This window comes from Sapajus apella, unplaced genomic scaffold, assembly GCF_009761245.1.
Source record: "Sapajus apella isolate SASKATOON/1434 unplaced genomic scaffold, GSC_monkey_1.0 scaffold66, whole genome shotgun sequence".
NCBI classification, from domain to species: domain Eukaryota; kingdom Metazoa; phylum Chordata; class Mammalia; order Primates; family Cebidae; genus Sapajus; species Sapajus apella.
The window spans coordinates 1459926-1484010 of NW_022437006.1; the positions used below are offsets into that span (position 1 = coordinate 1459926).

The window sequence follows — 24085 nt, forward strand, 5'->3', positions numbered from 1 at the left end:
GAAAGCATTTAGGGTATAAATAAAATCCTTTCGGCAGGAAAAGATGACATCAAGAAGCCTGGAGTTTGAATGGAAAACATACAAAGGCTAAGGAATGGACAGTGGAGGAGGCAACTGTTGGTCAAGACCACTGGTGCCTGGAATTGGGATTTGCATAAATATGCCCAAATGCCAGCCCATCAATGGGGAACCATTTGGGGAAAGGCACAGGTCATTATTAATATCATCTCTCTTTCCGGTTATATCAGTTCTGTCAGAACTTTGAACTCTCTGCAGAGGACCACATCCGAGCCTTGTAACACAACACAGAGCTTTGCCTTGCTTTGAGAGCTAAACACACCGCCCTGATGGTATTCATCCACATTTCAAATGCAATTTAAGGCAAGAACAGATGGCAGCACTGCCCTGCCCTGGGATAACGAGCCAGCTCTGTGTTCCTGCTCTGTGGACAACCTTTTCTTTTAAAGATTCAGTGATGCTGATCCCAATCCAAACTGGTCTACACTCAGTTTTACTCTTGTTTTTCATAGTTGGTGTAAGCCTTGAATCCAGCCTGGATCTTGTACTGCCTGATGATGCTTCTCTTCCGCTGAAGTCATTGCATGCAGACTCTTATCCAAGGTCTTGTAGCTAGGGGCTTTAACTCTTCACTTCGACCTCTTACCTAGGGTTTCAGTTTTGTGGGGATTCTCAGGTGACTGTGAACTCAATACGTGTATTTTTTTTTTGAAATGGAGTCTGGCTCTGTTGCCCAGGCTGGAGTGCAATGGCGCAATCTCGGCTCACCACAACCTTCACCTCCCTGGTTCAAAAGATTCTCCTGCCTCAGCCTCCTGAGTAGCTGGGACAACAGGTGCATGCCACCATGTCTGGCTAATTTTTTTTTTTTTTTGTCTTATTAGTAGAGACAGGGTTTCACCATGTTAGCCAGGATGGTCTCAATCTCCTGACCTCGTGATCTTACGCCTTGTCCTCCCAAAATGCTGGGATTGCAGGTGTGAGCCACTGCGCCTGGCCAACACTTGCATTTTGATCTCTGCGCTGCTGGTGAAAGTCCTGATAACCACATGTCTCCATATGTCTTTCTCTGAGAGCTGGTCCATGTCAACCCTTGCGGCCCTTGTCCTGTTCTGCAGCTTGACTGGCCTGAGAGGGTTCAGATGAGAGTCCCTCTGAATTGGGGGAGCTGTATAGTGTGGGTAAAAAATGGGCATTGGAGTAAAATAAAAGTGGTCTTGAATTTCAGCTCCATTTTTCTCTGGCTGTGACTTTCAGCAAATCATTTAGCCATTTCTAAATGGCTTCATCATCTAAAATATGGTGACAATAACGACTACTTTATGAGGTTGTCGGCAAGAAACATATCATGTGTAACATTGTTGGCTAAGGCGGACACACTTTCTGTCCTTTGTTATTTATTGTAGCTCTGTCCTGCTGCCACTTTTGACGTGAACTGCTTTTCTCCTCCAATTGGTGAGGACTGTAGTGGGCTTGATGACTTGCATGCCCTCAAAGAGATGAAGGGGAAACATTCCTTTTTCTTCTTTTCCCATATGAGAGGCATGTGGGCTCTTCCTCTTCATGATGCTGAGTAAAAGATGGACGTGTTCTCCATGTTGGCCAGGCTGGTCTTGAACTCCTGACCTCAGGTGATCCACCTGCCTTGGCCTCCCAAAGTGCTGGGATTACAGGTGTGAGCCACTGCACCTGGCTGATCCTGGTTTTAAAAAAGTTTTTAGATGGTCTTTTTTCCCCCCTAACTGTTTGATTCTATTTTGAGTTATCTTAAGCTCAAAATAGAATCAAATAGGGCATGGCCCGGTCCATCCTCTAAGTAGACAAGAGGGAAGGGCTCCTATGGGATGTTTTGGTCCCAGCTCTCCTCTTAACAATGACCTTTAACTTAGGGCCTGGCTGGCTGTGAAAATGCAGACTTTTGGTAGAGAGCCCAGCAAAAAGCTCACACACCCATATTTCTTATCATTCGCTTTGGATTTTATAGCAGTGTAAGAGGGAGCAGATTAGAAACTGCTCTTTCATAATGAATATACACCTACATTAAAAAGGCCAATAAATGTTAGTTAAACATCAAGAAAACTAGATACAAGGAAATGAGACTATTTTGTGCAAACAGCCGTAAGGAAAAGTAACGAGCACATTTGCAATCAGTGCCAAGCAATCACAAAAGGAATTTTCTTGTTCTGTACCCAAGAGAGATTCAAAACTGTTTGTTATTATTCTTTTGCAAAAAGCTTTTAGGTCTGAAGACCATCGTTTTGCCTTCTGCCACTTCTTCTTACTAAGCTTAATAATTCTAATTTTTGTTTTTGTTTTTGAAATGGAGTTTTGTTCTTGTCCCTCGGGCTGGAGTGCAGTGGCGCAATCTCGGCTCACTGCAACCCCCGTCTCTGGGCTCAAGCGATTCTCCTGCTTCAGCCTCCTGAGTAGCTGGGACTACAGGCATACGCCACCACACCTAGCCAATTTTTGTATTTTTAGTAGAGATGGGGTTTCATCATGTTGAACGGGCTGGTCTTGAACTCCTGACCTCAGGTGATCCCCCTGTCTTGGCCTCCCAAAGTGCTGGGATTACAAGCATGAGCCACTATGCCCGGCCAATCTTAGTTTTTAAAAAGTTTTTAGATGGTCTTTTTTTCCCCCTGTTTGATTCTATTTTGAGTTATCTTAAAAAATATCCACATTTTTAAGGGGAATAACCTAGAAGGAATCACAGTTTTCTTGTGGGGTTTAAACCATTGCTGAAGATAGTCACCATTCTCTTGTCTGATGCTTTATCACCTGGAAGACTAGAAACCAGTGTTTCTGAAATACTGAAAACAATATTCAACCTACTCTTTGATCTAGGAGTACCCCTATCCAAAAGAAAGCAGTTTAGCAGCTTTGAGAGCTGTAGTTGGGCTATCACTAGTGCTTGTTTATGTGCCCATGAGAATCTAGTGTTTAGGGAAAGGGGACTGTCAATCAGTGGCAAATCTAAAAGACTGGTCATAAACAATGATAGTTAATTCCCTTTCTTTTGTAAATCTAAGGAGGGAATGAAGAGGAGAAAAAGAGGAATGTATAAGGTAACAAAATCACAGGATAATTTGAAGCTGGAAGAAAGAAGCTGATAGTCTGGCCCAAATGTTTCATTTAATAGGTGATGACCTAAGGCCATGATGCTGGAAATTGGTAGGTATAATGTATTTATGACATAGGTATAATTTTAGTACCAATTTACAGATGATGACATTGAGGCAACTCAGATGTTACGTGGGAGGGCTGAGATTTGAACCTAGATATGGTTGGCTTCAAAGTCTAAGGTTTTAACCTCTGTGCTATCTCATACATGACTATCTATAAGGCCCTTTCTTGCGTTGATTCAGCTGTTTGTTTAAAATGGGTGACTACATTTACCTCATTGCTTTGCCCATATTTCCTAAAAGATTTAGGTAGGTTTAGTGCAAGAGACATACACATATGTGGGAAGTAAAAAAGTTCCTTTTTAAAGTTTTCTTGTTAAAGAATAAGTGTACTAATAATTTTGTTAAGTCCTATCTTATGTAGCTGTTAGACATGCCATGCTTACAGGCACATAGTACATTCTATGTCCTTGTACTTTAACCAAGATATCTGTGCTGGACGTGCTCACAGGCATGTCCCAGCTCTCCATTGCTTTTACCTGTTCAGAAAAGTTTTAAGTTGTTAGCCAATTGGGTTTTAGTTTAGAATGTGAGGTCTGGCTCCAGCCAATGGAGATCAGATACAGCAGTAAGGATGGCCCCAAATGCATAAGGGATAAATTTGTGTGTTTTCCTTTATTCTTTGTACTCTTGTAGCAAGATGGCTAGTGAGAGTACCTTTCCTGCAGCGCAGGAAGTAAAAATTGCGTTGCTGAAAGATTCTTTGTCTCAGTGCTAATTTTTCTTTTCAGCACTGAGCATCTATTTCCAACAACACACATTTAAGAGACTTGGTTTAATGCTTGTGCTTTTCCTGTGTGGAATTTCACAATGTGCCGTGGCACCCTAGCATAGGAGAAAGGACCCAGGAGTCAGAGAGAGGCATAGTAAGGCCAACCTAAGGGTCCTTACCACCCCCCCCAAAAAAAGTGGGTAAGATGTGGGGAGCAATGGCCAAATTCTAGTAAATTAAGACATTAAAAATAACACTACCCCCACTTTACAATGGGCAAAAGTAATATCGTCATACCTTTAAGTGTGGAAACAATGAGAAATCATATTGGTAAAGGAGGTAAGTTGAATGGAGTAGCCGACTCAAGGGATGCTGCTAGGAGAGTGAAGGACTCACTAGTTTCCCAAGGCCTGGCTCAAGGCTTTCAACATTCCATGCGTCTTTAAGTGATAACTAGGCAGGCAGAGAAGGAGGAAGCAGGAGGCCCTATACGGTATACATTGTACAGGAAACACTTATTTCAAAACGTAAGGATTGTATCTTCATTGATTCACCTATTCAAAGACGAACATTTATAGAGCTCCTATTCTGTGCCCAGCTTTGCTTGAGAAGCTGAGTATCCACACATGACCAAGACACCAATACGAACTTCAATCCACTTGCTGCCCAGCAGGGGAAACAGACAGTGAATGGTTAAGTAGCTAGAACTTAGAACTTTAAAACAATTTGAACAACCAACTCTACTTGGGGTATCTGACACATCACAAAAATTTCTTTTGATTTACATCTTGAGGGATGAAAGGATGTTTGCCAGGTGAAGAAATGGGGGGAAATATATTTCAGGTAACAGTTCTGCGTGAGCAGAGACATAGAATCATGAAAGGACTTGCATAAAAGGTCTGGAGAACTGTGACAAGTTCATGTGGCTCTAGTTAGTGGGCTGAGGGTGGTGGCATTATATCAGCCAGTTATAATGCAATTTTCATAGTTACTGTGGCAATTCAGTTCCATTTACACTCATGCCAGACTGGAATATAGGTTGAAAAAAGCTGGGTCTAAGAGGGATGGAGGCAATTTCTGTATGTGATACAGGTTATTACAGATGAAGGGAAGCTTCACAACAGACAGTGCACAATATAACCATGCTTATTATTTCCCAAACTTAAGGAAGCCTCTGTAACAAAGAGGTAGCTGAACAGACCATTTATCGCTGAGATGGTCGTGGTAAGTGCTTCCTTAAATACCAGATGAAACGTGGAGAGCCGTGACAAAACATCATAGAATAAACAAAAATCAATAAACAGAAAAGTCTGTGCAATTCTCTTGGATTTTGTTTCAAAGAACAAATCTAGGGGAAGAAACATGGTGTTTGGAGTCTGAAAGTCAGTTTGAATTCTGGCTCTGCCACTTACTAGCCACGTGGCCTTGGACAACTTAACCCTAAGGAGCCTCAATTACCTCGGGTGGAAATTGGAGACAGTAAAAGGTGGCCTGCAGAGATGAGGTGGTGACAGGCTGGGTACAGTGTTTGGCACACAGCATGCACCCCACAAATGAGTTATCCCTGCTGTGATCTCAGGGATATTGAGATCATATAACTAAAGTTGCTGCCTTCTTCAGAACAACTCTAGAGTAAGCCCCTTAGAATAAGTTGTGCTCACCACAAACCATTTGAGTGGGAGGGCTGTGTTTGGTGGGTGTCTAAGGACAGGTGAGAATCTGTGAATGGGGCAAATGCATCTGCTGAAAATCAGGGTTTAGTGTTGGTTCATGCTTTGACCTAAGCCCTCCTCAAGTATTTGCTTGTACTTCCGTTTTGTGGGTGATGTTCCAGCCACCTGAAACCATCACTGTCAGTCCAAATCCTTCTTTCAAGGTAAAGCCTGAAAGTAGGCTTTTCCTATTTTAATGTTTGTAGCACCCTAGGCCAAATAGTGAGTCAACGGCTTAGTATCTTTCTTGGGCTGGTGCATATGTGTGCATGCTGTCTCTCCGGCTATGGTGCAGGCTTTTGTGGTAGAAACTAAGAACAGTGCTGGCATCATTTTAAAGGTTTGATAGATGGTGTTTCATTAAAATAGTCTTAAACCAAATAAAAGGAAATTCAACTTCCTAGTGAGTGAATGATACTTAAATAAAACAGGCTGGGTAAAGTTAAAGTGGCTGTGCCTATAATCTCAGCACTTTGGGAGGCTGAGGCAGGAGGATCACATGAGGCCAGGAGTTTGAGACCAGTCTGGTGAACATGGTGAAACCCCATCTGTACTAAAAATACAAGAATTAGCTGAGCATGATGGTGCACGCCTGTAATCCCAGCTACTGGGAGAGGCTGGGCAGTAGAATCCCTGCCTGTGAGGCTGAGGCAGGAGAATGGCTTGGACGCAGGAGGCGGAGGTTGCAATGAGCCCTGATCACACCACTACACTCCAGCCTGGTGACAGAACCAGACTCCATCTCAATAAACAAACAAACAAAACAAATGTTTATTCCATGTTATATAAAGACTGCCAGTTTTCGTATCACCTGAGGTCAGGAGTTCGAGACCAGACTGACCAACATGGAGAAACCCCGTCTCTACTAAAAATACAAAATTAACCAGGTGTGGTGGTACATGCCCATAATCCCAGCTACTTGGGAGGCTGAGGCAGGAGAATTGCTTGAACGTGGGAGGCGAAGGTTGCAGTGAGCTGAGATCGCCCCATTGCACTCCAGCCTGGGAAAAAAAAGAAAAGGTTTGTTTCAAAAAAAAAAAAAAAAAAAAAGAAAGAAAAGAAAGAAAAAAGGCTGCCACAGACCATATAAAACGTAAGCTCCACAAGGGCAGGAATGGTGTATCTTGTTTATTGTATCCCCAATGTCAATCATGGCATCTGACATACAGCAGGCACCAAATAAGTATTTGTCAACTAAATGAAGGAATGCATAAAAATGAAAAGGTCTAGGAATGTTCAAAGATGGCAGATCCTTAACATAACCTGAGGGAAGATTGAAAAGGCTTCTTTATGCTGACACTGAGGTGACAACAGTCGTACTATCTACTATCTCACCTAACGTTCCTTATGCTTTTTTTTTTTTTTGAGACGGAGTTTTGCTCCGTTGCCCAGGCTGGAGTGCAGTGGTGCAATCACAGCTCACTGCAACCTCTGCCTCCCGGGTTTCAAGCGTTCTCCTTCCTCAGCCTCCCGAGTAGCTGGGACAACAGGCGGGTGCCACCACATTTGGCTAATATTTGTATTTTTGGTAGAGACGGTGTTTCATCATGTTGGCCAGGCAGGTCTTGAACTCCTGACCTCAGGTGATCTGCTTGCCTTGGCCTCCCAAAGTGCTAGGATTCCAGGGGTAAGCTACCATGCCTGGCCCTTTAGTGTCATTTTTAGAGAGGGAAAATTTCACCAGATAAATTCCCAAACCAATGGAGTTTCTAGAAATTCTGGCCGGATAGGTTTCCAGAGTTCGTGTCTAAATGAACATTGTTATTCATAAAGGTTGAAGGAAGGAGACAAGACAATAGTGAGGGCTTACAATTTGAAACAAGCAGCCTTCAGATAATTTCTGTACTCTTTTCTACATTCAGCCCAAATAGAGGCTCTCCACCTCCCTCAAAATTCCCTGATTGTTGCATGAGTTGAGTCCCCCTGAGAGCTCATCTTGTTAAGCAGAACTGACCAAAGGGTGGTATCTTCTATTTAACACAGTTTGGCAGGTCTCACATGATTTTCAAAGAAGACTGAAAGATAAATGCTGGTATCACACTCAGATGTCCTGTTCCTTTGACTTTTTAATTCCTTGCTCTAAATATCAGCTCTTAGCCAGCAGCCTGGTCATGACAAACTGAGGTTGTATCATTTGCATTGGTAATATTTCTTTAAAAAGTAAAATTTAGGCTTGTATATTTTGTTTTCCTTCCATTTAGGAAAAAATGCCTCACATTCTCATATACAAACTGAAAATTCCATCATGGATTTTTGTATTCTAAATGTTAAAACATATTTGTTGCTACACGAGACCACAGATGAAAAGCATCTCAGCAAGAGGTTCTTGACAGTAGACACTTTTGAGAACACACTGTATAGAATGACATCTGTTTTCAGTCATATCTAGCTGGCATTTTTTGTTTTAGTCAACCCTAAATATTCTACTATTTTGCAAGTTTGTGTCATCACATGTGTTTCCTATCAGGGGTTAAGGGCTGAACCTTCATATTCTCACCAGTCTGTGTATATGGGCCTTCCCCAGAAAGAGGGCATGACTTTGGGCAGTGGCTCTTTTCAGCTCAAGGGTAGTCCCTGGGAGAGACTCAGCTGAGAGATGGTGCTGCCAATACTACCAGGAGCTGGGCTGTGTGTTTCAGACCTAGAACAGAGGATCTTAGCGGCACACCATGGCCTCTAGTAGAGGTAGGATGAAGGCCAGCGTGGGGGTTGTACTCAAGCTCTGCCCCTCCACTGTCTAATCATGGCAGCCCATCTTTCATTTTTAAATTGGGTTCGGGGCAGGAGGAAGAAGTGAGGAAGTGGAGTCTGAGCCTCCAAAGTAACACATGTATGGGATGAACGAGTCTAGAGAGCTCACGTCCCATGTGAAGAATATAGGGAACTAAACTGTGCTGTATTTGGAATGCCTGCTAAATGAGTAGATTCTAGCTATTCTTGCCCAAAATCAACCAAAATTGGGGAACTATGTGAGATGATAGATATGTTAATTTGCTTCACGGTAGCAACCATTTTACTGTTCGTATGTATCCTATAACATCAGGTTTTACACCTTAAATATACACAATGTATTTTAAAAAATCAAACAAAATTAGTTTTATGCTTTTAAGAAACATGACATATATCACACTAGAGAACTCATAATTTATGTGTAAGCAGTAGACCGTCTTCAATACCTTGGAAGTCCCCCCAACAAATCTCCCAATAGAGGTAACTGCTGATCTAGGTTTGGTGTTAATTTTTATTGGCAACTCTTTATATAGCTTTTTTATAAGAAAAATATTTTCAATCTTGTTCCTTCTGTGCCTTTATAGCTTTCCAATGCTACAAAAATATGTATTATTAATTTTTGTTGTTTCGTTTTGAACTTTAAATAAATGGAATCACATTCAGTTTATATTTTTGTCTTTTCTGGTTTTACATATTCCAATTTAGATTTATTTTCATTGATACTTGTATCTGCAGCTCTTTGTTTTTCTTTACTGTATATTACTCTGTTGTATGATGATTTATTATGTTAAAGCCATTGATTTGCTCTGTATAGTCTTCTGATGCTGGTTAAACTTTCGGTGTAATTTGTCTCAGAAAGTTTGTATTTTAAAGACAGTATTAGATGGACAGGAATTTTAAAAAAAAAGTTGTATTTTAAAAGAGATTTCTATTTAATCAAAGCCTTAATCTCCTATTGTTCAATTTCAGGTACTATGACAAACCAGATATAAACATTTCATTCAAGCAGGAACATTTTTTAGGGGGAAGGAAATGTCTTCATTCTATCACTTCCTTGGACTCCATTTGTTACATCAGGTACCTAGTCCGGCATGAGCAGGGCAGGAGAGGGCTTCCCCCCCCCCGTCCCCCGCCCCGCATATCACATACACATCAGGAATGTCAGGTGATGGTCATGTGGTTGTTAACTGTCTCTGTAATAACTGGTCACAACTGGCACTAAGCAATGGCAGTCTCCTAGTAGATAGGAAACACCTGAAACTGGTGATCAGCACCTTCCCGATAAGATCTCGGGAGTTGGGCACATGGGCAGAAGTAACGCAAGACCTCAGAAGCAAGCTAACCTATAGGATCCCAAGTCAAAATGTCAAACGGGGCACTTATCCTTCAAATTGCCCAGGTGGCCTTCTTCCAACTGTACTTTCCTTTCTTTCATTCCTGCTCTGAAGCTTTTTAATAAACTTTCATTCCTGCTGTAAAACTTGCCTTGGTCTCTCCTTCTGCCTATGTCCATCAGTCAAATTCTTTCTTCTGGGGAGGCAAGAATTGAGGTTGCTGCAGCCCCAGATGCATACTTCCTGCTGCTAACACATTTATCCCCAAAGGATGGATCGTTTTTGTCAGGACACAGTAACATTAAAAAATTCGAACACATAATTGTTTGATAAACTCTATGGTTGAAAGACTATATGAAAGAAGGTTTTCTTAAAACTACAGTCAAAAGGATAAGCAAGAATCAATAAACAATTGTGGAAAACAGAAATAAATTCTCTGTATGGGCACCACCTAGATGACCTTGACCAACATTTTTGAATTTTAATACTGTGATTATCAAAGGTGGGGTCTGAGCCCAAAACACAACTTTGCAAAATAATGAATCACGGGCAGTAAGTCAAGAAATGTTGAACTTCAGCCCACAGCTCTAAGAATGAGGAGTTTTGGCTAACTGCTTGGGTTTTTGTATTGTATTAATGTTGTGAATAGCATTTCAAAAAAAGACTAATTTGCTAAGCATAGCATTGCTAGAAATGACCTTTCTCTTACCATTTTCCTGATACAGAGGAAATTCCGGCAGGAAATCTCAGCTTTCAGTAATAAGTCCCAGCAGCTAAAGACAGAACAAATCAATAGCTTTAAGTATCTGCTTGCCAACATTTAGCTAAAAATCTTGAAAGCCAAAGCCCCAGTAGGGGCTTATTCAGAAATGATTTTACAACATCTCAAACTACTAAGTATTCTTGATCCAGGAACATGTCTTTGAAGTAGGATGTAAATTCTAGACCTGGAAATGTTTTTCATTTCCCACGAGCTCAAGGCTATTAACCTCTCAGGGGCAATGATTTTTCCCTAGGAGGAAAAAAAAGGAAGCTTTTCTTTTCTTTTTAAAGAAGTATTGTTCTCTCAATTTTAATTTTCTTTAGTTTTTTTGAATCAGGGCCAAAAGTCAGCAATGTCCATTTAATGGGTTTAAAAAGATCATGGGTGATGAGATAGGTAATAAAGTAAAGCACAAAAAAGATGAATTACAATGTGTGTGTGTGCTTGCAGGATTCAACTCTAATAAGGCGGGAAAGAGATTAGTAGCAACCTCAGTTTGGTGTGTGTGTGTGTATGAGAAAGTTATTCACCCCTTCTCAGATAATACAATGGTGTAAGAGGTTGGGTAAGGGGACTAGGTAGCGAGAGAAAGCATGTGCTTCAAAAGTCCTATCATTCCACAAAGAAAAATTTGTGGGAAAGGGCAGAGAGAGGTCTTCTGTGGCTTGGGGAGAATCAGATGGAACCTGCACCCAGACCCCTTGTGCGGGGCTAGAATCTCTGACAGTACCTAGATGTGCGACAGCTTTTTGGTCCTTGATTTCACACCAGCTGGACTCAGCTACCCTGAGACTATAAATCTGCTTTCCAGGTTTTAAGTAAACATGCAATCCCGCAAAGACTCAGAAACTATAACAGAAATTAAGAGAAATAAAAATGATAATTTTAATACTTCTATGTACACTTAGTATTAAGTTTTAAAAACTTAATCTGCCTATATAGGTTATTTGACACACCTAATCCTTTTAAGATAATCTGATATTTTGTACTTGGGATTTTAATTTAAAATGTTTAATTAATGTTTGTCTTGTGATTTTCATGAGAAAGTATTTACTTGGTTTACTAATAGTATTTGAATGTTTAAAGTCATCAGATATATCTCTATGCTTATGAAACCCTCATCTCTACTAAAAATATAAAAATTAGCTGGGCATGGTGGTGCATGCCTATAGTCCCAGCTTGAGATACTAAGGCAGAAGGACTGTTTGAACCCAGGAGGCAGAGGTTGCAGTGAGCCGAAATAGAGCCACTGCACTCCAGCCTGGGCAACAGAGCAAGGCTCCATCTCAAAAAAAAAAAAAAAAAAAAAAAAAAAGATGATACATATTCAAGATATACAATGTGATGTTTTCATATACCTATGTAAATACTGTGAAATGACAACTAAAATCAAGCTAATTAACGTATCTATTACCTTAGCTTTTTTTTTTTTAAATGGAGAGATTATTTAAGACCCACTTTCTTAGAGAATTTCAAGTATACAATACAGCATTAACCACAGTTACCCTGCTGTACGTTAGGTCTCCAGACCGTATTATTCACCTTAAAACTGCAAGTTTGTATCTGCTATCCAACATTTCCCCATTTCCCTACCCCTGACCCCAATAGCCATTCTTATAGTGATTCTATGACTTTTTTTTTTTTTTTTTTTGAGACAGCATCTTGCTCTGTCACCCAGGCTGGTGCAGTGGCATGAACACGGCTAACTGCAGCTTGACTTTCTGGGCTCAAGCAGTTATTTTGCCCCAGCTCCCTGAGTAGCTGGGACTACAGACGTGTACCACTGCATCTGTTCAGTTTTTTGATTTTTTGAAGAGATGGGAATCTCACTTTGTTACCCAGGCTGGTCTTGAACTCCTGGTCTCAAGTGATCCTCCTGCCCTGGTCTCCCAAAGTGCTGGGATTACAGGCATGACCCACCATGCCTGGCTGAGTATGACTTTTAAATTTTTATTTATTTATTTTTGAAACTGAGTCTTGCTCTGTTGCCTAGGCTGGAGTGCAGTGTGTGATCATGGCTCACTGCAGCCTTGACCTTCTGGGTTCAAGCCATTCTCCTGCCTCAGCCTCCTGAGTAGTAGTGGGACTAAGGGCATGCACGCCATAATATCTGACTAAATTTTGGTAGAGACGGTATCTCCCTGTGTTACTCAGGCTGGTCTTGAACTCCTGTGATTTCACCGAGTGCTGGGATTACAGGCATGAGCCAGCATGCTCAGCCTATGACATTTTAGATTCCACATGTAACTAACATCATTCAGTATTTGTCTTTTTATGACTGGCTTATTTCACTTAGCCCAATTTCCTGAAGGTTTAGCCATGTTGTAGCATATGACAGGACTTTCTTCATCTTTAAGGCTAAATAGTATCTATCTATCTATCGATCTATCTATCTCTATCGATCTATCTATCTCTGTCATATGTGTATTCACACACATATGTGCCACATTTTCTTTATCCATTTATCTGTCACAGACACTTGTTTGTTTCCATATCTTGGCTATTGGCTAGTTACATAGTTTTATAGATTTAGTTACATAGTTTCAGGTACTACTTTTTTTTTTTTTCCTTATAGCTATGGTTCCCAAGGGAAATTTGGCACCATTAGGTCAGTTCTGTTCCTTCCAGTTCCCTCTTGGACTTGTATTGTCTAATTAATTTCAGAGCATGGCTGGAGTGCTTTGCAAAGAGTATTATTAATAGGATAAAGGGATCTAAAGTCCAAAATTAACTCACTGAATTCAATTCTCTGTGTATTTGCACTAGCAGTTTAATCTTCTAGTTGGTGTTCTAATCTAGGACAGAGGCACTGTATCTTCTGGGTTTGGAAATTTTAATTTTTTTTTTTTTTGAGATAGAATCTGGTTCTGTTACACAGGTTGGAGTGCAGTGGCGTGATCTCAGCTCACTGCAAACTCTGCCCCCAGGGTTCAAGCTATTCTCGTGTCTCAGCCTCCCCAGTAGCTGGTATTATGGGCACATGACACCATGCCCAGCTAATTTTTGTACTTTTAATAGAGATGGGGTTTCACCATGTTGGCCAGGCTGGTCTCGAACTCCTGACCTCAAGTGATCCACCTGTCTCGACCTCCCTAAGTGCTGGGATTACAGGTGTGAGCCACTGGGCCTGGCTTATTTTTTTAAAATTTGATTTTGCTCTAGATGTGGTGCCAAAAAGTAATAGTTACAACAAAGTTTGAGTGTGACTTATAAAAAAAAACAAAATAGTAGCTTAAATCCAATTAAAGTTTCTTTGTCATGTATGCAGATGTCTGAAGGTAAGGGATCCAGAGCTGCTGTGACCCGGCTCCTCTCAGGTCACTGTACTGCCACATAGGAGTGGCCTTCATCTTTGTGGTTCAGAAAGGCAGCATCAGCTTCCAGGCAGGATGGACAAAGGGGGAAAAAGGAGGGCAAGGACAGGTGCCCACCATCTCTGAAGGGAGGCTTTGAGAAGCTGCTGGATTGCCCTTCACTCACATCCCACTGGCCAGCTCAGTCCTATGCCCTCACTCTGCTGTGCGGTGGGGGAATGCAGACTTTATTCTGAGTACCATGTGCTGTTAGACTTTCTGCTGTGTTGGAAAAAGGAGAAAAAAGATATGGTGGAGGCAATAAGAATCTATGCTACATCTGACTTTCACACGAACAGAAAACATGTGCTGGCTCCAAGTTCTCTTCCAAAAAAAATTGGTCTTCTTTTTCAGAAAAGTAAATCCATTGTTACTATTGGGCTGACCTAACCCATTTTTTACCCTGGGTAGTACAGATGCTTTATTAAAACCAGGAAAACATATTATTCCCACCTAGGTGAGTGAGAACACATTGTCTCCTGATTTGAGTTCTCCAGAAGGATGGGGTTTGGTGTGGAAATGGAGAGGTCAAGGAACTTGTGGGGCTGTGGATAACAGATCAGCAAGAGAAATTATTGAAACCTGGAGCCACGAGGAGACACTGCTGGGAATGAGATTCAGCTGGTACATTTCCCCTGCCCCTCTTCATTTCCTCCTTTACCACTGTGGAATTTGCTTTCTGCTCTAAGATGATCCCTGGGAGTCGGTAAAAAGCATGGGAATAAAACGGGTGGTGGTAGAAGCATCAGGGGTGGGGGAAGGGACAGGAGGCAGACGTTGAAACCCGGGGGTCCCTGGGTTGCACCCAGATCTACAGGAGGAAGGAAATAATCATTACCTTTTCTTGGGTGCCCAGGTGGCAGACACTTTGAAAACAACATCTCATTTTATTCCCTCACCAATCCTACGAACTGAGGTAAAATGAACACCCAGGAAGTTACTCTGCAGAGTCACACAGCCAGTCAGAGACAAAGTCAGAATACAAATCCATGTTCTCTCCACTGGGCTACAGCGCCAGGACCGATGTCTCAGTGGGGAAACTAGAATATTCAAAACTTCAGGCGCAGGTGACTTCCTTTCAGAATGATTTTGTCAATGAAGGAACAACTTCAGGTCCATAATTACAGCTTAAAGGTGAGAAACAGTAGATGTCAAGCAAAGGAGAGAAAGAAAAAGAGGCATAGGAGCTTCTGAAATGACTTTTCTTCCACTCTCTGTTGTAAAACTGAGCATCACTTTTTTTTATTCTTTTATTATTCTCCCAAAATCACTGCGCTAACTGAGGTTGCTAGCTTGCCCATCACTCTTTACCCACAGATTTTCATGGACTGAGTTCTAAGTGCAACATAACAATCACAGTAGAAAAGCCTGCAGTAGACACACACACACACACAAAAGCTGAATTCTTCCTTCATTGAGCGTCTCTGTGAACTACATCCAGTTATCAATGTTGGCTGACTAGTCTACAGCCTTTTTCCCCCCCTTGTTCAGTAAAACCCTTCATGAGGGCTCAGGAAAGGCAGGCCTACCCTCGGGTGAAATGCAGTTGGCTTAAAGGCATAGTAGTTGCACTTTTCTCACCAGAAACTGGCTTAGGAATGGATGTATAATGCAATTCTGGGCAACAAGAAATAAGAGATGTTTGATGGAGACTTCTAGAAAATTTTACTTATAAAAAAGGGTGCAAGAAAGGAATGCTGGCCGAGGCTCACACCTGTAATCCCAGCAGGTGTGATTTGAGAGGCTGATGTGGGCGGATCACGAAGTCAAGAGATCGAGACCATCCTGGCCAACACGGTGAAACCGTTTCTACTAAAAATACAAAACTATAGGTGTGGTGGCACACACCTAAAAACCCAGCTACTCAGGGGGCTGAGGCAGGACAATTGCTTGAACCCAGGAGGTGGAGGTTGCAGTGAGCCGGAGACCTGCCCCCTGCACTCCGCCCGGGGATAAAACAAAACCCGCTCAAAAAAAAAAAAAAAGGGAATGTTTATTCTTCTGACCTTTGGACATGGCTCTGTGAGGATGCAATGTTTGGAGCTGCTGCAACCATTTTGCAAACATGAAGAGATCAACCATAAGGCAGAAGCCAAGATGTCGAGGATGGTACAGCTGGAAGACTTGGGTTGGTGATGTCTTCAATGAGCTGCTGACATAACCAAGCCCAAGCCTAAACCTGGCATTCCTGTTACATGGGATAAAAGCATTTATTCCATTAGCCATTTTGAACTTTTTTTTACTGAAATGCAATTGAAGCATCCCAAGTGATAAACTGAAGAAGGAGAAACAGAACATAAGATAAGAATTGGGTCACTTTAGGTGTGAGCTACCAAAAGTAATGGGAATGTGTTACTTAACATGTTCACGCATAATTCTTAAAGCTCTTAAGACATCCCCACTAAAACAGATTCCTTCCATTTTTTAATTAGGAATTGTAAAAATCTGCAATTAGAACAAAGGGAGAAATAAAAATTTCTAAGAAAAAAATGTTGTCAATTTCCTAAATATTAGATTTATAGATTTTCTAGGTTCTTCTTACCATCAATTCTGATTTAGCTTGTTTGGCAAATATGAAGGTATTTTTTTTTTTTTTTAACGACAGTGTCTCTGTCACCCAGGCTGGAGTGCAGTGGTGCAATCTTGGCTCACTGCAACATCTGCCTCCTAGGTTCAAGCAATTCTCCTGCCTCAGCTTCCTGAGTAGCTGGGATTACAGGCATGTGCCACCATGCCTGGCTAATTTTTTGTGTGATTTTAGTAGAGACAGGGTTTCACCATATTGGCCACGCTGGTCTTGAACTCCTGACCTCAGGTGATCTGCCTGCCTTGGCCTCCCAAAGTGCTGGGATTACAGGCGTGAACCACTGTGCCCAGCCAAAGGTAACTTTTTAATAATTCTTTGCTTCTCACTCCAACCATTTCTTATAAGACACCTATTTGAGATGATCCATATGGCTATAGTGCTCCTTAGCCCTTACCATACAATAGATAACTTTTTGTTTCTCAAGTGAAGGATACTGTGAGTGATGAGTGCCCATCATAGCACAGCAAATCTCACAAAGATCTGTGAGCACTTCTTCATAAAGTTACATCACTGGCCCTCAGCTCCAGGAGTAGGTGTTCAATACATGTTGGAAGATGTATGAAAAAGTAAAACTTTTTTCTTTTAAAATGTTTCTTTTAAATGGTTTCTTTAAAATAAAAAAAAAAAGTTTTCTTTTAAAACGTTTTTCTTTTAAATGAAAACTTCTTTTAAGAAAAATGAAACTTTTTTCTTAAAATCCCCAAACCAAAAAGTATCCGAAGGATTGTTATTGGGAAGAACTTCCAATTATTGGGAAGAAAATCCACGACAGTTTGGACTTGTTTTGTATTCCTTGCCAGAATTTATTGTGGGTCAGTTGCTTACAGGTGAAATTCAGGCTTCTGAGAGAAGTAACTGCTTCTCGATGTGAGAGTGAAGATACGTATTTGATCAGCTAGATGCAAGCACGCCAGTCCTTCCACCTGCTTCTCTGGGCTAATAACCACCTTCTGAGTTATCCACCTGTCTGTAGATTTGCAGTACTCCAGGTGGGCATGAAACAAAATGTTCAGAAATGACCCTCGATCTTTTGAAATCACAGATGTTCAGATTTTACTAAGATTATTCAGGACTAACACCGTAAATGGTTTATTAGTGGCTGAGGCTTAGCTTGATGAACTGGACTGAGAGCTAAACACCCCTCGTCCTCCTGTGTATGGCAGAGGTGGATGTTGGTCAGTGTGTTTACAGCAGTGGCATAGTTTCAAGAGTTGTCTAAGAAAGAAAGGACTTACAGCTTCAAAGAAAAGGTCTCTGACATGCAGCAAAATCTGTCCCTCTTGGAGATTTTATAATTGCGATGCACTCTGGCATATTAGGGACTCTGAGAAGTCATGTGGTCAAGAATCTTTTGATCTTTGTATAACTATGTTTTTCTCACAAAGAAAATACTCAAGTATGGGATATTTCTTTTCATGTAACACTGAACTATCCACAGAGGATCATGTTCTGAGGAATGGACATTCAGAGTCACTTGCCTGGGCCATATTTGTTTTCCTCATTTCTACCTTGCCTTCTATTGGGGCGTTTAACTGAACCAGCCATATTTTCAAAGAGAAATTCACAAGAGATGAACCTAAAAAGAAAAGCGAAGACCTCCAAACCTCCAAACAATTTAGTCAACATTGGTATTAGTTTGTTTTCACACTGCTATAAAGAAACACCCGAGACTGGGAAATTTATAAAGGAAAGAGGTTTGACTCACAGTTTCACATGGCTGGGCATGCCTCAGGAAACTACAATCACGGCAGAAGGGGAGGAGGCCCATCTTACATGGTGGCAGGCGAGAGAGAGCAAGTAAGAGCAGGGAAAACTGCTTTATAAAACCATCAGATCTCATGAGAACTCACTAGCACCAGAACAGCATGAGGGAAATCACCCTTATCGGCCAACCACCTCCCACCTGTTCCCTCCCTCAACATGTGGGGATTATAATTTGAGATGAGATTTGGGTGGAACACACAGCCAAACCATATCAGCATTTACTGAATAGATATTATTAGGTATTGTTTCAAATGCTTTGTGTTTATTTAAACAATTGACCTTCAAAACAACCCAATGAGGTAAATCCTACGGTCACACATTGCAGATAAGGAAAGCTGAGGCTCAGTGAGAATAAGAAATCTACCTCAGCTAATAAGTGGAGGAACCACAATCTGAACGAAGGCTGGCCGTTTCAGAATAAGCCCTCATAACCATGATGTCATATTGCACTCTTTACTCTCCAAATATAGCAAAGCCAAAGACACCAGCATGGAGACATGAATTGTTCACTCCTAGTTCGCAGGGGACTCCCAGAGATGAGCCAGACCATCTGGGTTCAGAAAGCCCCTCTGTACTTTCCAGCTATGACTTAACCTCTGTCTGCTTCGAGGTTTTCTTTTTTCTTTCTTTTTAAAATGTTAAAAAAGCAGAGGATATTTCATGAGGCTGTGAGAAGTTCTCGATATATGTCCACTATTACCCCGTCAAAGCTAGTCTCATAACAGCTCCACTTACTGACCCTGATTTTTCTTTTGTCCTCTATACTATGCCAGAACAAGCCTATCATGTTCTCTACAGTGGGCTTTCAAATATGTACAGAGCGGTGACACACACCCTTCTCAGGCTAAGGACCACTGGATCCTTTCACTGAGTCTCCCAGACTAGGGCCTTCAGGGCACTTTCCCTTCTGCTCATATTTTCAACAATTCTTATGCCAATAATAGGGATTTTTGATCTCTCATTCCTGAACATCATATCATGAAGAGTTTTTTTCTTACAGTCCTTCATAGGTTAACATTTACTTCATAAGTGATGAAACTGTCAGCATCACTATAAACTATAATGTCAAACTTAAAGCAGAATTTTATTTTAAAAAGTTTTTTTTTTATCTATTTTCCCTCCCACAAGAAATATTTTAATGCAACAGTGAGTGAGTCTTGAAAAGTGCCAGTTATACGGTCACGTTGAGCATTAGTTGAGTGTATAACTGCATATTTTTCTTCTCTATCGCATTAATAAGAACGGAGTCTTTTTTCATGCAAGATGATACTTTGAGAAGGATTTGATCAAATGCCTTCTAAATTCCCTCTTAATCCTGAGATTCTGTGATTTAAGGCTGCTTCTGCAATTTTGTTCAATGTACATACATACTGAAGTCCTCCTTATTCCAAAGCAGTAAGTTCATTCGACATTTAGGGGAAATCTCATTTTATAACTATAGTATATAGACATTTATATATATAAGTAGGTTTCTATATAAAAACGTGTTTTGTGTGTGTGTGTGTGTGTGTGTGTGTGTGTGTGTGTGTGTATAATCTCCCATCTCCTGTTTTCTTCTAAGAAATTGCTTCTCCAGAAGGTGATTAAATTGGTTTTATAGCGGTTTATCTAGTCCTGCTGCTTATTCTCCCACTTGACATGTTAATCCCCTCTCTATCAGATAGCCCTTTGGTTATTGCCATCAGATCTAAGCAAACGTTTGCAGTGATGGGAAATCTAGGACAGCAACCTCCTTCATTCCAGAAGACCATTAAGAATTCTTGACAGAGAGCAGCCCTTTGGAACAAATAAACACAATCAAAGAAGGCCCAGCTTAGCCCATCAGTTTCTCTGAAGGCATGGGCCCCCGTCTGGGATAGATAGGAAAACAAACATATTTATGTACAGACCTGTGATCAAAAGCGTTCATTCACAGAAGAACCTCCCTGAAAGGTGTTCACAGATTGTAAAGCAGTGAGGTGCTTGCAAACAGAGTGGACAAGGAAGCATGTGGAAATCAAGCGTAGTGTGTCTATTCACAGTCACAGATGCACCCAATATACGAAAACCTAACCACAGCTAACACATCTGCATGTCTCTCCATTTTTATAAGTCTTGGTCACCATCTATTTCCACCATTCTTCTTCTTTTTTTTTTTTGATTCAATTTTGAAAGAAGTTCTACTGTGGGTAATAGTCCTGCCATTCTCACAGGGAATGCCTCTTGGTAAAAATTTAGGTTAATTAGGGGAAAAATGTAAGTCATTACAAAGTATTAAACCCTCAGTAGCTGAAGTTGAATTTACAAGGTTAAATCCTCAAATTTCATGTCAATCATACCATATATTCTAAGATACACAAATAAATCAGATATACACGGACACCAATGCAAGCAACACTACTTCTGTGTCATTTTGTATTTAATATTATTGAAGGCTTTATTAATGCCTTAAAAAACACAAAAAGCTCTTGAACATACATTTATTATCTGGAGGAATAAATGCACTCCAAATGCTTATCATCAGAACTCTGGAAAAAGACATAAATTCTCTCTAGTATTTTAGAAATTGGTATCTAAATAATTCCATTTCATACTAGGTTAGTAATGTAAGCTGTCCTCATTCAGCTTTCATATTTTGAAAAAAGTTTTAGTTTAAAATATAATAAAGACAAGTACACATTCAAAATTTACTTTCTATTACTGTTTTCTGGCCAAAAGGAGTTGAAGAATTTTCTTCCTTATGACAAATGTTGTCAGATTTTTTTTTTTTTTAAAAAGCAAAATATAACAGAGTAGTTTTGAAGACTAACTCTATATGAAGGTTTTAATCATAGCACAGTTAAAATAACATTTAATATAGATTCACTTCACTGGATGATGTCACCTTTTAAAACATCAGTATTTCTCATATCATTTCTGGATGGATGGTCCTGACAGACATTCTTACATCTTCTTCAACATGACTTCTTCATTTTTCTTCTCTAGAGTTTTCTTGAGTTAAAATAATGGCTTGATGAAGATCATATGAGAGTTAGTGGCTCTGTGGTATTTCTTAAATGTGGGGCAAAGCTGGGCTGGTTGATAATGTAACTCATTAAAATGAGCTGTATTTTCAGTGGCCAAGGCTGGCTGGGCAGTCTGACAGAAGGCCTTCATTCCTCTTGTAGATAAAGACTAGAGCCGGGCGCAGTGGCTCACGCCTATAATCCCCAGCACTTTGGGAGGCTGAGGCAGGCAGGTCACCTGAGGTCGGGAGTTTGAGATCTGCCTGACGAACATGGGGACACCCCTTCTCTACTAAAAATACAAAATTAGCTGGGCATAGTGGCATGTGCCTGTAGTCCCAGCTACTTGGGAGGCTGAGGCAGGAGAATCACTTGAACTTGGGAGGCAGAGGTTGCAGTGAGCTGAGATTGCAGCATTGCGCTCCAGCCCAGGCAACAAGAGTGAAACTCCATCTCAAAAAAAAAAAAAAAAAAAAAAGACTAGAGTCCATTCTTCTACTAGTTCAGGGCAGTGGCCAAAAAAGCCCAAGAAAGACACTGCACGGAATGCCATTGTTTAGAAGAGATTTGCATTTAATGATGTGTTACAGGTAAAGTATTTCCTTAGCAAAAAATCTCATTCACTCAATGTTTGGGAGAATGTTAAATTTTATAATCACCGTTGCCTTTCTCTGTGGAAAAGATTTTTATTTTTATTAATTTTAAGTTCTGGGAGGAAATGATTTTTTTAATTTGCTATGATCACTTCTTCTCAATTTTTTTCTTACAGTCATGCATATTCTGTAATCTAAATTTCTTAAGCTTATTTAAAAATCAGAGAAAAAAACAAACAACCCAAGGGCATAAAAACAAGCACAAGGTAAACAAAGAAACAAACAATTTTGCCATTATACCTTCTCCTGGATAACTGCAGATATTTCTTGTAATTTCCAGTCTGTTTCAACACTGCAGAACAATACACTCGTGGCCCAGTGGTGAAGCAAAGTGCACATGAGTGACAAAACAAGGGACCCAGAAAAAGAGTATAAATGTAAATAAAACTTTTAAAATCCCAGTAATGCAACAGCTTCTTTCCTTGTTTACTGGATGAATGTCCATTCCACATGAATTCATATTCTGGTTCCAGGAGGCCATGCACCATAAGCCCTAATAACAACGACCACTATTTGTAGGGGGTAAAACAGAGCCTGAGGCCAGTATCTACTGGTGGCAGACTTGCAAAAGTCTTCTGGAAGATTCATAAAATTATGTTCTATTTGTTTGCAGGATTCAGGGAACCATGGAAATAGAAAAGGATAGAAACAAGGCATGCTTTTGACGTTTCTTGGGCTGGGTAGTAGAAAAATAGGTGTTTTCCTTTGGGCTTTTTTGCAGCTGAGAATACTTTTTCGTTTTCCTCAGTCCTTAAGGGAGTGGTAGGCTTTGGCAGTCCGGCTGTTGACAAAATCTGTCTTCTTAAACTGAGCCTTAGGAATAAGCAAACAGAAACATGAAAGGTAACAAAACTGGCACATAAAAAAATGCAGTGTTTTAGTGATTTCTTACCAGGGTCAAGAGGGCCATTATTACCTGGCTCTGTTAACTAGGACACATTCCTTGTTCATGTTCTTACCTTCTTGTAGGCATGATGGAGCTCCGTGTGCGCCCACAGAGAATACAGGAGGACAGAAGCAGCTTTACTTGCTTTGTTGGAGGCATAGCTGAAAAGAAAAGAACATTCTGAGATCAGGCAGAATGAGTGAGGCTTCTGGATGCTGCCTGGTGATGTTCTTTAAGACTTCTTCACTCTTCACCTGCTGCTCCCAGCAGCCGTCCATGAAGTCAGGTCACTCAGTGACCAATTAGACAGTGCGCTCTGGAAGGCAGGGACCATGTTTGTTTTTGTTTTCTTTTTAAACCACTAGGACAGTGCTAATAAATAAAGAGTTTATAGAGAAAATCCCTGATATTTATAAGGAATATATCCTTAAACATGTTACAAATCCTTGAATTATTTATAGAATATAATCTATATTTGTATGGTTATAATGTATGTTTACAGAATAAAAATGCATGAAAGTATGACTGAAAAATAGACATGATTTTTGTGACACTATGAATGTAGGAGTAAAGTAATTTTTCAAGTCAATAAAAGAACTTCTTGTGGCAGCCCTTGTTAAATCAGTTTCAGTATCTCTTTACGTTTTAGTATAGAGCAAATGGAAAACTTATTCCTGCTATAAATCCAAGTCACCACTGCATTTGACATTGTACTTAGTATTTAATGTTCGGCTTTTATTTTTTATTTTGTTATTTTTTTTTTTGAGACAGAATCTCGCTCTGTCGCCCAGGCTGAAGCGCAGTGGCGCGATCTTGGCTCACTAAAACCTCTGCCTCCCGGTTAAAGCAATTCTCCTGCCTCCGCCTGCCAAGTAGCTGGGATTACAGATGTGCACCACCATATCTGGCTAATTTTTCTATTTTTAGTAGAGATGGGGTTTTGCCATGTTGGCCAGGCTGATCTTGAACTCTTGATCTCAGGTGATCCACCCGCCTCACATCCCAAAGTGCTGGGATTATATGCGTGAGCCACCCTGCCTGCCCCATGTTCTGCTTTTAAATTTATCCTAAATGTCCCACTTCTGGCTTAGATCAGTGCTGCCTTAGAGATCTTTCTTTTCTATCACCTGACTAGCACATGGCTGACTTTTTTTTTTAAACAAAGCTATTTTTTACCCATATCATAGGCGTTTGTAAACATAAAACCAAAACCAGAGAGTGAGTGCAAAGATGTACACAGAACAGCATGTGTTCTTTCAACAGTGAAAAGCCTTTCTCTTCCATACTAGCCTGGCTGGGAGGATCAGTCAAATCAGCATCTCACAGACTTGTTAGTACCTCCTGGACTTTTCAGAATCACTTGCGAAAACTGAAGGGCAAATAAATCCATGAAAGTGATGGGTC

The 24085-nt window shown here is 40.6% G+C and overlaps 1 protein-coding gene across 2 annotated transcripts in view; it reads right to left on the reverse strand.

Moving 5' to 3' along the window:
* Positions 1-21689: 21689 nt before the first annotated feature.
* Positions 21690-24085, reverse strand: part of PKP2 (plakophilin 2) — a 115840-nt gene continuing 113444 nt past the window's right edge. For both annotated transcript variants that reach the window (XM_032248303.1, XM_032248304.1), the window contains exons 12-13: positions 22755-22842; positions 21690-22608 (exon numbers count right to left, since the gene is read on the reverse strand). In XM_032248303.1, coding sequence (XP_032104194.1) covers positions 22540-22608; positions 22755-22842 — 157 coding nt within the window. In that variant the 3' untranslated portion in view covers positions 21690-22539. The remainder of the gene's footprint in view (positions 22609-22754; positions 22843-24085) is intronic.